This window comes from Necator americanus, chromosome X (genome assembly GCF_031761385.1).
Source record: "Necator americanus strain Aroian chromosome X, whole genome shotgun sequence".
NCBI lineage: Eukaryota > Metazoa > Nematoda > Chromadorea > Rhabditida > Ancylostomatidae > Necator > Necator americanus.
Window position 1 is genome coordinate 13,009,262 of NC_087376.1, and position 17,578 is coordinate 13,026,839.

The 17,578-nt window shown below is 40.1% G+C and overlaps 1 protein-coding gene across 1 annotated transcript in view; it reads right to left on the reverse strand.

Moving 5' to 3' along the window:
- Positions 1-512: 512 nt before the first annotated feature.
- Positions 513-17,578, reverse strand: part of RB195_022794 (uncharacterized protein) — a gene marked incomplete at both ends in the record, with an annotated part of 65,596 nt that continues 48,530 nt past the window's right edge. The window contains 7 exons of the mRNA XM_064210022.1: positions 513-618; positions 689-779; positions 1,222-1,424; positions 1,527-1,627; positions 1,689-1,804; positions 8,728-8,831; positions 12,232-12,326. Of these exons, the coding sequence (XP_064065903.1) occupies positions 513-618; positions 689-779; positions 1,222-1,424; positions 1,527-1,627; positions 1,689-1,804; positions 8,728-8,831; positions 12,232-12,326 (816 nt within the window). The remainder of the gene's footprint in view (positions 619-688; positions 780-1,221; positions 1,425-1,526; positions 1,628-1,688; positions 1,805-8,727; positions 8,832-12,231; positions 12,327-17,578) is intronic.

Sequence of the window (17,578 nt, forward strand, 5' to 3'; positions counted from 1 at the left end):
GAACATCGCTATGGTGAACATCGATATGGTGATATGGTGTGATTTGTTATGAATTCTTGTATTACTTATTTTTCGAATTTATTTTGCAGTTAACGAAAGAGCCAAAAAAAGCGCACGACATAAAAGCTATGTTGCAACGTCTTTTACAAAGCCTTCATATCATGAAAAAAAAACACCAAAACAACTTGCAAACTTTTCTACGTACCCTTTATTTCTTTAAGACACTAATGTAGCGCAAAACACAAATATGTGTTTGTATGAGACAAACAAAATTTGATTTTCACAATTCAAACTAACTGTAAGTTCTACAGAATTATCAAGAGATATGCGAATGAAAGACATTTTGTGTCCGTAAGTAGAAAAAGATGAGAGCAACTTAATCGAGTTTATTTGAAGGAGTGCGAAGGAGAAGAAGATAACAAATGGAATAATTGTACTTTGAAGGAGATCTTGACTACTTCACGCAGAAAAGCGATTTTACTTATGAAGAAGTGAGATTGAAGTGTTTAATGTCAGTTTTCCTTGTCAGAATTTTCAGATTCGAAGGCCTTTTCCGTTTCTTCGGAGAGAGGCATCATAGTCTTCGATCCGCATCTAGCAGTTGGTACGAGTTCAGCTCTAGAAGCAAACAATGTATCACCGCATGTTGGAATCACCTTCCTTACGCTATGAAGAAAGAAACGCTCACTGAGAAAAAGGGAAACTGAGACAAGTAGCGTCAATTGGGTCATCCGCACACAAAACATATGGTGCGTCTAAGTTCTCTGGGAATGAGGAAACTGAAAAAAAAATTACTTCACAGGTGTATTAACCCTTGCCTTCAGTTCTTCTGAACAAACGATAAAGCGATTGTATGGATGTACCAGCACGTTGTGGACGTCCACATTGGCTATACAATCCTCATATATAAAAAAGTTAAACTTCCGCCAAATACTCGCTATATGTTCTCATCAAATAATAACTAAATGGTGCTTAGTTGTTGCAAATGGGTAAGATATGTGATTTTTGAGGCTTAATGGGAGAGAAAATTGACGTTTTCACTGCTATGTGCTAGTAATTCGCTTGCGATTTAATTCCATCTACGAAGATAAACAACATTGATTTTCAAAGTTTTCTAAATTCTGTTTCAGATTGATTTTTTCGGCAGGTAGACTTTTGCTCTACTTCGTTCAATACACTAGTGGGAGAATAAATGTCGTATCCAAGTGAAAAACAGCATACCCGTTGCGTTAGAATTCGCAGAACGATGACCACGGAAAGGTACCGCAAGACGAGCAAAGGAGCTTCCCACATGACTCGCTGTCCGTCTTAATCCTAGCGCTGACCTACGTCCCAAAGTAGCAAAGGCAAACGAACGAGATACTGGGGATTCTTCCGAAATTATTCTCGTTTTCTCAGAAGTCTCCTGCTCTTTTGATAAGACCCTGCAGTGAAAGACGTGAACAGAAAAAAACTTGACTGGAATGTATTTTGCTATGGTAAACTTTCCAGAATGAAAGAAACGTAGAAAAATTATGTACACCAACCTTCTTATATGCTTCTTCAATATCTCACGTAGATTATGAGAAGTTATGTCAGTAATGGTAAAGCCTGGCCAATGGATGTCTCGGCCAAAGTCCATGAAAATCTACATGAAAATATGTAAAGACATGTTGAACCGTCAGCGCTGCATAAGACATGAAGAGTACCTTTTTGTGAACTTCTTGAACAAAATCAACCATTACATCTTTGTCAGCGGCTTCCACGTACCAGTTCGCATCGCTGGAGATGTCCCTTATTGTCCATCCAAAAATGGGAAGTACGTCTGAACATGTAAGAAGTGCCACTTCTTGTGGATCAATACATCTCATTTGAGATATCCCCGACCTAACTTTGCCTAACAAAGCTCTTGAGAGTTGAAAGTGAACGTGTATACCAATGTTCGATAGAGAGGTTGCACATATACAGCAATGGTAAACCCATTGTTATTACAATAAATACAGTTTTACTAAATTTTACTACTATAAAATTGAATGCATTTCTGACCGTCTCTTTTGAGCCGAGAGAAATTTGCGAAGATTGTTCGAATGACACACAATCGTTGGAAGAAAATGAATTCGACATTGTTAATGTCGATTACGACGAAAAAAACAACGGAATACATTCTCTGGAACTCAGGATTCTCAACTGGCTGCGAGGGTGAATGAGTGGGAAGAATCACGAAAGTTGAGGGAACTCATACGCTGATCATGGAAATTTTGAGAAAAATGGAAAGGAAGGAGAGATGGAGATAAGATCTATGAAATTTGATAGAAGAAGTGCTTTGACATCTTCCTTGCGCTCCAACCAAGTTGACCTGACTCTTCTTTTACCTTCAAAACTCCCCTTATAACTAATAAATCTCTTGCTCACTAGACCTTGAATACAACTTCGTAAACGCAACAGTATTAAGTTTTGCGAAAAAAATTCAAACCTATTGAAATTCACAAAACTGAAAGTTTTCAAAAACGCTGTAGAAAGACTCGAAGTTAATACGGGTGATACTTCAACGGATCGCATTTACTTAGTAGAAAAAGTGAGTTTGACGTCTAGCTATGAATAATTCTCCTCATGCCTTGGAATATTGAATCTGAGGCTAAAACGTTTGAATTAAACTTTCTGAATCATTGCAAAGGGCTTTTGTAAGCATTAAATAAACAGAGTCTAGAGGGAAAATGTGAAGTGCTCTAAAAGGTAAAATCGCACAGACCTGTAGTTATTCCTATGAGATAACCAACTCAAGAAAGCGCAGACCACGTATCCTGAACTATTTGAAAATGGCCAATCTTACGAGGCTGGCTTCAAGAATCTGTTCCAAGCACCTCGCAAGAGTAGGAAAACATTTGTTGTAAACTGGATGAAAATAAATATGATGAAGTCTGGGAAAGAACTAAATTTAACGGGAAAGCTCGTCGTGTGCGCGAAGCTAAACGGGACGGGATTGTGCAAGGGGATGAATTCTAGTTTCCTTTTCTGTTGCATGGGCTACTCGTATTCCTTGTGTTTCAGCTTATTTTGTGTTTGGTGCTTAATTGAGAAGGAGAAGAAAAAAGTTGTAGATGCACGCGTATTTACATCTATTAGTGTCCGATGTACAAATACTAGAGTATTGTTCGCTTGCTTCTATCTATCTCGATTCATACGGTCTTGCCGCCGAGAGAACCCGAGGACTTGGAATCTCGGCTCTAATTCACCTTTTGACTTGTGCTCTGAGATAAGAGGTCAATGGACGGTAATCAACTAATGGAGGTGCGATCATGTTGACAAATTATTAAAATAATCCGACTATTTTTATTTACTTCTGGCTGCAGGTTACAACAGGCCAGGAGAATATGAAGATTACACTATCCTTCAAGAAAAATTGTTGGAAAACGAAAGAAGAATGTCAATTTCTGAGTGCAGCTTCACGCACCAATTTGAAGATGTGAAGATGATGTCTGACACTGCAAAGTCAGGATTCCGTTAGAGTACTATTAGCTCCAGTAGTAGTAACTCGAAAATTCTTTGCTCGAAACTGACAGTCATCAGTCTCGAGCAAGTGATTTTCGAGTTGCAAGTGTTGATTCTTTCTGCGAATGCCTGCGTTTGAAAACGTTATCTTGTGACTCAGCTGTGATAGATCCATAAAATGCATAGCTGTTCCAGACTAACGCAGACATTAGGCGATGTGAAAGCGACATAACCTTACCCTTAGTTTCCCCATATGCGGCTACAAGCTGCTGCGAAATTCATAATTTCTATTGTTCTGCCTTCCAACATTGTTCAACCTCCCAACATTTAATCCAGAGTGAATGTATTGACACGAAGTGTGAATTGTTCCAGCATAATACGGTAATCTCCAACACGTAATTATATTATAAGAATTCGCAGTTTCAAAGCTCCTTCACTCTTGTATTCGTGGAATGTAGACGCGACATATACCATTGGCGAGGAAATGGACGCGTGACGCAATCAACGTAGCTTGCGAAACTTTTGTTCGTTTTAGCGGTAAATTTAGTTTTGGAATATAGTTCTGAGTATTCTGTTTGAAGTCAGCAGAGCCAGATTCATAAGGCTACTTCAAAACTTGACTTGGATTATTTTCAGAGATTTCGACGGCCTCCAACCTGTTAGCCTGTCGAAAACGGGATTTTGAGGCACATACTATACACATACACATAACGTTCTTGACAATATTGATAACAACTCAAATTTTTTGATACTGGAAACAAATGTTATTACAAATCGACATTTCATTAATCGTAAGTCAGTTCAAAAGAAAATGGACGTGAGTCGTGAAGCATAAGTATTGAGTGACGTGCTCATTGCTTCGACGAATGAGATGAACAACAGGACATTTTAGTCGGAAGACTGGAACAGGAACATCTAGCTGCACCACACTGACATACTCAGACTTACTTTGAGGCAGACTGCGCCGCACTGTATATAATCACCTACGCAATGTTCCACTATAAGTCGAAGGATTTTAACAAGTCAGCATGTAGACTTCCACAAATACTGATTTCGTATACACGGGAATCATTCATAGTCTTCAGTTTTTTAGCGGCTATAGATACTTTCACCAGTACCTGCTTACTCTTCCTTTCTTCCATTTCAATACGTATCTATCCCCTCCTCCTTCTCAAACTAATACATATTGCCTACAAGCAGTGAGAACTATAATACCGCAAAAAAAAAAAAACTGAAATCAACACGAAATTAGAAAAAGATAGAAGTTTCCTGTTGCAGCGTTAATCTATAAACACTAATTTTTGACACAACGCGGCACCTTTAAGCACTGAACAGAAGCATCACCTCCAGCATTTCTTAAAGATTGAAAAGGAGATCCGTGATGTTCAATCAAAGAGAAAAGATTTCCTATCCTTAAGAAATGCTGGAGGTGATGTTTCTGTTCACTGCTTAAAGGTGCCGCGTTGTAACAAAAATTAGCGTCTACAGATTTCACTACTGCAATCCCTCCAGAGAAGGAGATCAGTGGGTCTGAATAACAAAGCATCTTTACTCTTTGACTGAACATGATAGTAAATATTCATCATGTTCAATCAGAGAGTAAAGATTTTCAATGCTTAAGAAATGCTGCAGGTGATGCTTCCGTTCAGTGCAAGGTCGCCCTCTCAGATGGCGGGTAGGAGTTAACCGCGGGCCAAAGCGGAATTGTGCCTGAGACGGAGATGGAATCATGAGATGGACTACTTGTATCCGCTGTGCCAAGATTAGTCCATAATAGCCGTGTATCCTGCAGGCGATCCGACCAAAAGCCTGTAATCAAGTTACCGGGAGCTGCACTAGAAATTGTTTAGAGTCACCTCCAGCAAATAAGCTCCACCTGTTCACTCAAAAGGAGACGACATCCTCCATAACATAGCCCTTGAGACTGAAGATTAGCAACCTAATCATGGGTTTTAAAGGCAAGAGTGGTGTAGTAGCCTGTGGCGGTTCCCTACACGAAATGTCTCAAATCCCTTGATGATGGTAGCTAAGCGTCCTATCTCCTTGAAATCGGAAACTGGAAACGGAATCAGAGGCTAAGCCGATGTGACAGGTCAGCCTAGGAGAACTCAATACTACATCTACGGCATACGGGTTAAAATAAAGTAGTAAACGCTAGGACTTTCACCTAACCGGCGCACAATAGCTGAAACAACATTGAAAGTCGGCACAATGTTGACATGCTGATGTGAACTAGCAGCTATACTAGAACGGCATGATATTGATACCTGAGCAGCGCAAGGAACAAGATAAACTGGCAGCAATTCAAAGAACAGCAAGCTTGGCTTCGAAATCATCTACTACGGCAGTCCACATATTAGCAAAGGAGTAGACATAATCACTTCTCAGCGCCTCAATCACGTAATCACAATGGTGGAACATTTCAAACGCATGTTGAGAGTAGTCTTTGTCAGTGATGAACTGCCAGATGTTCACGACGTATGCTAATCAGGTGAGCTGCTCGAAGCAAATCAAGGACAAGTTCTGAGAATCGCTGGTGAGAAAACCGCTCAGGCACCGCCGGAAGACACGATTATCGTTGCAGGAGACCACAAAGGACTTTCGGACCAATGAAGGATAAATGTCATGGAAGTTCCGGCTATGCAACGCATACCCAAGAGAAGGCGGTCAGAACTACCTTTATGAAGTGCTTAGCGCTAGTGCTTAGTGCTTATCCAGTAAGCTAGTGGGCGTCAACAATTGCGCTGCGCCGCTTCTGGCAGCATCATTAGCGCTAGGGCAGCCTTATGCCCCTCGCTACTCTTGCGCTACGTCTTACTGTCCAACAAGAAACAAAAGCGCGTGGAAGCAGTAGGGGGTTGAGGAAGAAGAAATAAAAGAAATAATGTTTAGAAATTGGATGAAACTATTTATGTTCCTGTTCTTGTTAGACAGAAACCACCCACTCATCTATGAGAATACAAACGAGTTTTAAAGAATTTTCACTGATATGTGTTATACCATATTTCTTTACTTTTTTCGCTTTCTAGGGATTTTTCTGCACATACAGCTAAGTAAGATTGGCTTCCAACACTTGACGCATCGCGAAGAATGTTTCACAGCCATGCACTATTCTAAAGCGTATTTCAATCCATTGACGACAGTACACGCTTTTGCGCGTCTCGCACGCGGGACAGGCGCGATTCAGGACATCGCGCAACCGCAGCTCAACGATGAGCCGCGTTGTCCCACGGCTACCACTTTTTCTGATGTGTATAAATGTCTGCATTTTTACATGATTCAACTTGTATTTGTTGCTAATTGCGTTAACATAAGACTTGTTTACTCTCATTCATTCTGCTTACATACAGTTAATTGAGTTTTAAGAGCCAAAGATGGACGAATCTGAGTTAGACGACTTGAGTAGTTTTAAAACTACTCAAATCTCTAACTCGTTGAATCTGAAGAAGATATAATGGAAATTACACAAAAGGATCTTCAATAATGCGTTAGTGCTGCTTGCGGATAAAAGCTGTGATTCGAGAAGAAGACTCTTCCCGAATCTCGAAGAAGAAGAAAACTCCTAATGACTGGGAGTTTTCTGAACGATTTGGTCAGCATGATCAGTCACGTAGCTGTCCCGAACCAATCGACTTTTACGAGATACATTTGAACAAGAAAGTGTTGTTAGTAACTGTTGAAGAAACGAATAAGCAGAGCAAAGCAAAGGGCCCTAAATTTAATGACAAATACGCCGCTGAAATCAAAAACTTTATTGGATTGTTTTTGACAAATAAAAAGGCCATTTTTGCATTGAACGTTTCCGAAGAATGCACAAAAAGGTTTGCAATATAACGTTTGAATTTGTTATTTGTTTTCCAAAGATAGGAACGTTTTTCCAAGACAATGTTGTGTGATACTGTTTAAGTACAAAAATCCTTTAAAGAACTGGTAAATCATGAAAAATAGCCGTTGAAAAGCGTGCGGCTCAACCTTGAGTAGTGCTGTCGTCAAGGGGTTAAAGCTATAGAGATGCCTGTTCGCCACTTATACTTCTAACCGGTCATATTTATTTAATGCTTAGAATAGATAGAAGTAAAGCGATAAAACGTTGTAGAAAGCAGAAATAAGAAAGAATGAAATCTTTCGCCTATCTCTTCTCGCTTCACATGAGAAGCACTAACGCGTTCGACTGCAATCGTTAATCGTTGGGGTTTGTGAACTCGTGCTAGCCTATACAATGACTTCGCAGATCAGTCGATGTAGTGTTTTTATTCTCAGAAACGAGGCTGGTAGCAATTTATCGACCCCAGAGTTATGAAAGGCTTAGCTGGAGCTAGGACTCGAAAGTACAAATGAGTTTATAGAATCATGTAAAATTTTATCTAGTAAAAGACAAGTACGAGCAACTAAAATATGCGCACTATGTAAACATTATATCCATATTAAAATAAAACAAAACACTGGTCTGAATAGTTTCTTTCAATTACTGAGCAGACATCCAGAATGTAGGTATCCAACGCCTGACGCGAACCTTTGCAGGTATGCATTTTACTTGAATATACATAGGTGTTTGTTTGCTACTCATATACTAACCACATTGACTCATGCATAGAAATGGTAAAAATGAGATGATAAAACGTTGTAGAGAGTAGGAAGGAGCTTATAGAATTATATGAAGTTCTTTTCAATAACGAGCCGAACACGAATAACTATGAAAATGTTTAACACGCTCTGTATAAACATTATATCTGTATAGAAGTTAACAACAGAAGTTTTTCTCAGTTATATAATAGCAGCCTTATGTAGGTACTCGAAATCCATTCTAATCTAGGATTTTAACACATTGCGATAGATGTAAAGTTTCTCAAATAAGGTCAGTGTTAGTTATTATAACAGCACATCACTTTGATATGGCTACTATGATATATCCTTGAGTTGGACGGAATGATTTATTTCTCCTCTTTAATCTCCGTTGACCCATAATATATGTTCAATTTCCCTTACTCGCATATCAGAACCTGTTGGGTAAATCACCTTTCTCTTGCTCTCCTCTTGTTCCCTTCAAAATCCGCAGTTTCTACCGTGCAATGGCACGTCACGCTGGTTCGGAGGTAAGAGGGAGGTGCGGTTTATATGACCCAAGCGCTAACGGAGATTCGCTATTCTTGGTACAGCCGCAGCTATAATTACGCGAAGATGCTGGAGGTCGACCGATTTCTACGGATACCCCTGACCCCACAACCATTAATAAGATGCTGAGAACTGTACAGCACCTACCTGTGGGTTCGAGCCTATCATCCACGGAACCTTCATAGCGGAACAATTTGAGACGGTTAATCTCCCTCACATTAGGAATGAGCAAATGGTGGAAATATTTGTACCTGAAAAACAAACTAATGTTTAATGATCAAGAAAATGGATAAGCAATGTACTTTCAGTTCTATTCTAATGCCAAGTCTATTTAAGATCATGACAATCATGTGTACCATTGCAAAAAGTTTCAAAATCAAAGTTTTTTGCAATGACCTCTAATTTACTAGCCAAAGTTACGATGTTTAAAGGAAGAATACCACGAATGTGGGGTGGTACGGATTTCAGGTGGAGCATCCATATACGTGGTGGTAAATTATGGAGACCGGGATGGTTCCGCTCATCTCTCTCTGAATCACTGCAAGCAGCCGGCCCCTGAATGCTGTTTTGTACGATGCTTTCCATTGCAACGCGCAACCCTTGCTCGCGTAGCGTCCCTTACTGCCTATCGGGGTCGAAGACGAATCGCAGGGCGGATGCGGCGCAAGGAGTTGGACGTTGTGATAGATGTCGCACAAAAAAGCATTCTGGAGGCGGCTGTTTGCAGTGATGCAAGGAGAGATGAGCAGAACTACCCCCGTCTCCATAATCTACGACCCCGTATACAGATACTCCACCTGAACTCCGCACCACCTCAGATTCGTGGTATGCTGCCTTTAAAGTCTCATGCCCTGATTTTATGTTTTGCAGCTTTCCAAAACGTCTACCGCAGTGTGAAACAATAAGGAAACGTAACCTTCACTAGAGTCTATTTCGAAAACTTTGTTTTGTAAATCGTGAAATGAATGAAAGTCAACGATGTAGCGGAAAGCAGTAAAGAGTTCTGCATTTTGTAAGACAGCCGATTGAAATTTGAACTACTGAGTTCGTTCTAGGAATGCGCATCAAGTCGACCCCATAGCGTCCGTCACAATATATACTTAGGAATTGCGCACGTCGATAACTGCGTTGCGGTACGGTCGACGGCAGGTCATTTATTGGATGCTCTGCCCATTTTGGTGCTGCAGCTACACCTTTGTATGACCGTCCAATGTCTTAGCAACTCCCAGATGCGATCAACACTACTTCAATTTGCGTAGATAGTGAACAACAGCATGGAGCTGTGAGTGAAATTCAAGAAATAACATGCCCTTTGGGAATTCTAAATTTGAAAAGCTTACGGGTTGGTTTTAGCTGCACTTAAAATCCTGTTTATATTGGACTAACTTTAAAGGCCATGCTATTTATTATTCATACACCATGCAAACTTCTTCTAAACCGTTTACTCCTTACAGTTCCAAGTTAGATTGTTACATTGCTGTTCGACTGATCGTCCATGGTATCAATCGCACAAGCAGGCACGAACACTATACACACAATATCCTTTGAAGCATATCTTGTGAGTGAGAGAGTACCATACGATCGCTGGTCCAAGTTGTATATATGAAGCGATAGACTCCCGAATAAACCAAGCAGAACTTGAAGAAAAACTTGTACTCAAAAAAAAAAAAAAGAATACGCAAAAGCAACGTATTTTCTTCGCTTCGAAAAAAACTACTACCTGTGTGGGAGTTAGTTGTTACTGTTGGTAGAATCGTTTCTACTGCAAGACGATAAGGTAGTTAACAAAAGACACTGTGGAAATTAAATAACCAGTTTCACTGCATTTATACACATCGAACGTGAAAAAACCGAGAAATAGTTCCTGTATTTAAATTCCATTGTACGTTATACTCACCTTTATGAATATTATTTGCAAACTATATATATTAGGGGTACCCAGAAATAATCAATTATTATTAGTGTGGATTATTTGCTCCAATCTAATTCAGAGCGTAAATCAGTAAAGACGTGTTTATATGGCAATATTATTGAATGGCAATTGAATTCAAACGTTTTTTATTACACCGTTGTAAAATGGCGGACAATCAATCAAATGAAGGACATTTACGTCATTGCATGCTGCATCATTTTCAATTGGGTGTTAATGTAAGGATCGCTATAAGGAACATATCTCATGCCTACGGAGGCGTGTTGAAGGTCAATAAGTCCCGACGCTGGTTAAGAAAATTTGTTGAGTTTGATAAGGACACTTTAAAATCACTGGTGAAAACTGGTTCTAAACTGAGCATTCAGGAAGTAGCAAACATCTACTTGGTCAACAGTCCAAGACATCTTCAAGAGATTGGGAAGGTTTACACGCAGAGTATATTGGATTCGCATCTAATATTGCATCACAATAATGTCAGGCGCATACAGCAAGATTAACCGAGGAGAAAATAAGGCAGCTAAAGTGGGAGGTTTTACCACATACCCTTTACTCTCCAGACATAGCACAATCTCATTTGAAATTATTCCCATCTATGGAACATTCCCCAAGTAATAAAAATTCCAAAGAAAAAATCGATGAAGTGTGCGCTCTTCTAGAATCATATTTTTCTTCAAAGGAAACGAAGTTTTGAACAAAGAATTGAAACTCTACTAGAAAGATGGCAAAAGATCCTTGATAACGACGGAGATTACATACTGAAACTGATTATTGCCACTGAAATAATTGATTAGTTATGGGTACTCCTTGTGCAAATGCATATATATATATATATATATATATTTACATTTATATAAACATTAAATATATATATATATATACATTTATATAAACATTAAGTATATGTATACGTATGTATATATATATATATATATATATATATATATATATATATATATATATATATATATATAGATATGTATATATGTAGATATGTATATATGTGGATATATATATATATATATATGTAGATATATGCACCAGTCTGAACGTCCGGCTAAACCCGGACATCAGACTTTCTGTGGTGTTCCCTTCGCTCGCCATCACCGAATAATGAAAATTAGTAATAGTGGCATTTTCTGTGAAATTAGATTTGTGTTCTTCTAACAACGCTCTCTTTTTTTTTTGTATGAATTAAGGCCGCGTATACGAGTCTGATTGTTTCCTGCACGTGGTGGCCCTGATTTAACTAAAAGCAATCAGGAGTTCGAGTGTACGCATTGGAGACGTATGAGCTATATAACCCGCACTGTTATATGGCGGACAGACACCGCTCTCTAACCAGCTCACACAACAACTATTCAGATTACATAACTAAATGGGGCAACAATGAGTTTCTAGAGTAACATTCTATGTCTATCAAGCGTAACAACTGAATGATAGAGTTCTAGTTTTCAAATGAAACCAGAGTGAACAAACTGAACACGGTGTTACACGAAAGCTATTTGCACTTCCTCAATTATAAGATGAATGCGTGGAGTGAGTTGGTTCCATCGGTAGGCAAAAGTGGCTAAAAGAAGAGAAGAGCATCAGATTTGTGTGCTTTTGATTCAAATGAATGGAACTAAGTACGGTACAAAAAGTGAGATCAGCAATATTGTCTCAGAGGAACTAATGCAGAAGAAGAAAAAAAAAACAGTAAAATTGTTCTGAAAACAGCGTACTGTTTTTTCGGTTCTGTGAGGTTTGTAAATGATGCGTGGCGAGTAAACTTTGTCATTGTCCCTGCTCCTTCCGTAACACTGCGGACTTTGCACACCTAAAACGTGAGGTGTATCCAGTGAACCTATAAACATTTGAGTTCTACAGTAAAAGTTGTAATATACCCCGTTGGAACAAACGCTGTTTCCACACCGTTTTTAGGACGATTAGGGAGAAATTGAGCGGTGCCACACTCTTATCCGTAATCTACTCCTCGAACAATATATTTTCCACACTGGGTCAATTTCGTTCATATTGCCTTTGAAGTACGAAATTACAAATTCTCTCCTAAGGTATCATTTAGACTCCAGAAAATGGGACAGCTCAATTCTGCAATCTCTCATTCATGACATTCTCCTCTAATACTTGTTCATCACCAGTTTAGGTCGTATCAGATCCAAATCTTCAACACCATTTCACTCGTCGCTCTTGGACATTCAATAGCTGTAATGATGTCTGCCGTCTTCTCTTTTCATCTAAATGGTCTCGTTTTCTCGCTTCGCGAGGTGGAAGGGATCACTACCGGGCTTATTCACCGCTGAGTAAGTCCCAAGTTTGATCTTCTTTGAATTTTGGCAGCGTAGAGTAGAATTGAATTGTGTACTACTTTTGAGCAGAACCAAGATTGTTATCGATCTTTATTCTGGCTAACGTTTCGGGGTGCGGGACAAGAGGTACCCGTGAAAACCGGCTGACCGCTCCTGTCCTTCCTTCAGCACCGCCCTCCTCCGCATAATTACGGCTGCCGCTATACGTCCTCCACGACCGCCTGAGATCACCTACACCCCGTCTCCCTATTGCTCTCTAATCAACGCCGCGTTCCTTTTTTCTTTTCTTTTATTGGAAATTCACATTATAAGATGCAAAACCAAATTAACTACCTGGTCAACAACCAGGGAACGTCCATCGAAAATAGGCTTTAGTTGCTCAATGAAGTTGAAGAAACAAAAAATACGATGTTGTTCTTGTGCGAGCTAATGGTAGAACACGAAGGAACTGAATTCTTAGAATCTGGAGAAAAAGAAAATTACAAACAAAGGCGTAACTGAAGCAGGAGAAAGCGGAGTAGCAAAGCAGAGTAGTAGTAAGGCCTTGACGCGACTACTATGAAGCTATCGTATTCATGAACAATTACAAAAAAAAATACCATGAACAGTGGAAAGGAAGAAAAAAGTAGAAGAGATTGTCACCACAGTCACACTATCTATCGACGCGGACGTGCCAGGACAGTCCGTATGGAGCTATCGAGCTAGTTCCAAGAAAATACATTGCATTTTTCTTTAAATCTAAATTCAACCTTTAGCCTGAACATATATCTTCCAACAGTGTCGGTACGTACCAATTTCTTTTCGCACGTGGACATAGTCGAAAAAGTAGTAGTAGTAAAAAAGAAAAAGAAATAGTCGAATGCTGGAGGCTAATGAAGTGTATGAAATTGCTAGACCTGGCATGTAGTTTATGACGAACTGTAATGACACGAAGGGAAGTTTGGCGCCATTTTGCGAAAAGTTCGACACTTTCGACTTCTTTGGAATCGGAGGCTTAGGCAAACGTATATCACTGCTAAGACTGCCCACCAGAACATGTTGCAGTTAGGGACGACCTGTGGTCAAGCTCAAACTCATCAAGGCAAGGCTGCTTAGTATGGCTGCTTACTATGTGAAGAAACAAGTTGCAACTTCAGCACACATTTATAGTATCAGTACCCTGCTCACTAGATCCTGCTCGAACGGTTTACGGACCTTGACGGGGGCTCATTGACCTTGACGGGTACTACGCCGGGCTGAGGTGTGGATGACGAACTCTACTCAACGCCGCGCGCGACCTTCGCACCGCGACGAAGTGGTGGATGGTGCGTGCATTTTGAAGGGGGAGGGGGGAGGTGAAGAACGAATTGCCGCAGCGAATTCTGATATACGGATATAGTAAGCTAAGCGCGTATTATTGGGCATAAAAGAGAAGAAGTAGATCCTTCTATCCAATTTAACTTTATATAAGTAAAAATTATCTCAAAAAGATGCTCTAGGGAAAAGAATAACATACATGTTTTTTAATTAACTAATTTGCGTTCAATTTTCAACTGCAGCAGCTATAATAACAGCAACTTTATGCGTTTATTACTTTGTATACATTCTTTTAACTCCTTTCTACATTTTACCTTTTCAAAATTTTGCATAGATAGAATATTTATATACAGCGCATGTCAAATATTTCAATACTTGTTTGTACGCTTTATACAGTTTTATATAATGAAACTTTGTATGGTTCTTCAAACTTCTTTCAACAGCGTTTTATCGCTTCATTTCTACCTATTCCCTGCATAAAATCAATATGAGAAGTTAGGTATATTAGTCTCGAACAGAGGCCTTTACATTTTCGAGATATACCTTTACGTACTGTGTATGTCTGCGAGGCATTATTCGCGCCTCGTTAATCGTTGGATGCCAGTTTTACCCAGCTAGATAACCAAAAAGAAATCCTTAGAAAGCGAAAAAAAGTAAAGAAGATAGCATAACACCGATCAGCAGGACATTTTTTGAAACATCTCTTGCATTCCCAGAAATGGATGAGTGTTTTCCACCTAACAGGTCGAAACAGGATAATTTCGTTTTCACTCGCATTTCTAAGTGGCATATCACTTGTACAAACTCTTTCGTTCTTTCCTTCTTTTATATTAACTTACAAGCACACTTTATGTAGACCTTCGAACAACATCTAATACCAGGTACTTTCCTTTCCGTTCGATTCTAAAAGCGCATCATAAGAACTGCAGGCGCGGCGAAAAAATCGTCGTAAAAGCGGTAGACGCTGCGAAATGGGTGGGGAGGGTGGCGCAGGCGGGGCGTCTTGAAGACATAGCACAAGAGGAGCAATCAGGCTACTGTAGCGATTATTACGGTATCAGGAGACGCGCGGTGCAATTAACGACGCTCATTAGCCTTCTGGATACGCGGCGGCACATCATACTGGTACCTCTTGACCGTTCCCTAACGTTTCGGCGTCGTCGCCTTCTGCAGAGCCTAGAAAATCAAAGACGTATGTAATGCACCCCTCAAACGCCTCGTCTTCCCACAAAATATGATTTAGCAAACAGATTACACAAAGGCTATCTCAGAGAAGCTGACCACAACTGCGCTCACCTTGATAGCCATTATCATGATTGGACTTTTGCTGCTGCATTGAAGTCATAACAACACCCCTTTCAAGTAGCAGTTGGTTTACGATGTTGGTACGCGAACCAGGTACAGCTAGTCCGCAATAGAGTCGGTGATAGACTTTGTGAGACACCTAACTGCGTCGTTGCAAAAGGAAGGTAGAGGAGCTTGCGTTATCGGGAGTTATCTATCTGCACATCTGCAACTTATGAGGGGCTAAGTACACTGGCGAAACAGGAAAAACACTATGTCTCCCGGTCAAGGTGCACCTGGATGGGCCCGTAAAATCAAAACCATCAACTCCTTTAGGTGCTCAGACGATGTCATGATGACAAAACTCCTTCCAAGATAGCAGTCACGATCTTGACACACGAATAAGATGTTCTTTCGCGGAAAACATTAGGAGTATTCTACATAACAGCCAGAAGTGCAACAATGAATCCTAAAAAAGAATGTATCGCTGTGACCAACGAACTGGCGCCGTATCAAGACCTATGCTGGTTTTGACCTACGGGGTCAGCTGCAAGGGGCATCCTTATTAGTTACTATTATCGGCGCAATTCTAATAACTGGTGGTCCGCTAACATCGCAGTTTTATGGCTATCAAGATGAGCGCTGTTGTGGTCAGCTTCTCTGACGTGATCTGATATGAGTAATCTATTTGCTAAGTCATATCTTGTGGGAAGAGGAGGCTTTGAGGGTGTAGATTACATGTGTCTTTGAACTCTCATCTTTGAAGAAGGCAACAACGCCGAAACGAAGAATAAAGATCGATAACAATCTCAGTTCTGCTCAAAAGTAGTATACAATTTATATTTTCACCAATTTGCATGCACTGGAACGTTGTGCAGTTAGGTCATAACACACAAAAAAGAAGAAATGCAAAGACGGAAGGACTGAACCAGAATGAGTCCACATCTCAGCCCGGCGTAGTACCCGTCAAGGTCAATGAGCCCCCGTCAAGGTCCGTAAACCGTTCGAGCAGGATCTAGTGAGCAGGGTACTGATACTATAAATGTGTGCTGAAGTTGCAAGTTGTTTCTTCACATACTAAGCAGCCTTGCCTTGATGAGTTTGAGCTTGACCACAGGTCGTCCCTAACTGCAACATGTTCTGGTGGGCAGTCTTAGCAGTGATATACGTTTGCCTAAGTCTCCGATTCCAAAGAAGTCGAAAATGTCTCTTTTCGCAAAATGGCGCCAAACTTCCCTTCGTGTCATTACAGTTCGTCATAAACTACATGCCAGGTCTAGCAATTTCATACACTTCATTAGCCTCCAGCATTCGACTATTTCTTTTTCTTTTTTACTACTACTACTTTTTCGACTATGTCCACGTGCGAAAAGAAATTGGTACGTACCGACACTGTTGGAAGATATATGTTCAGGCTAAAGGTTGAATTTAGATTTAAAGAAAAATGCAATGTATTTTCTTGGAACTAGCTCGATAGCTCCATACGGACTGTCCTGGCACGTCCGCGTCGATAGATAGTGTGACTGTGGTGACAATCTCTTCTACTTTTTTCTTCCTTTCCACTGTTCATGGTATTTTTTTTTGTAATTGTTCATGAATACGATAGCTTCATAGTAGTCGCGTCAAGGCCTTACTACTACTCTGCTTTGCTACTCCGTTTTCTCCTGCTTCAGTTACGCCTTTGTTTGTAATTTTCTTTTTCTCCAGATTCTAAGAATTCAGTTCCTTCGTGTTCTACCATTGGCTCGCACAAGAACAACATCGTATTTTTTGTTCCTTCAACTTCAGTGAGCAACTAAAGCCTATTTTCGATGGACGTTCCCTGGTTGTTGACCAGGTAGTTAATTTGATTTTGCATCTTATAATATGAAATTTGAATAAAAGAAAAGAAAAAAGGAACCAAGAGAAAGAAGAACCAAAAGCTATCCAAAAAAGCTTCAAAATTTTGCCTGCGCACAATCGATTAGGCGGGTGGGAGGCAGGACATTTGAGTCCGAGTACGTGCCGCTTATGTTCAGTACGTTCGGCAGCGGCTGCGATGTTACTCCATTGTACAGGCTTCTCCAGCATCAATTACATGAGAAAAGATTTCCCCTCAATCAAGATTCACTTGAGAGAATACACCCTGTCCACCAAGTGCTCTTATAAATAAAACTGGTGAGTAAGCAAGTCCACAGAACTG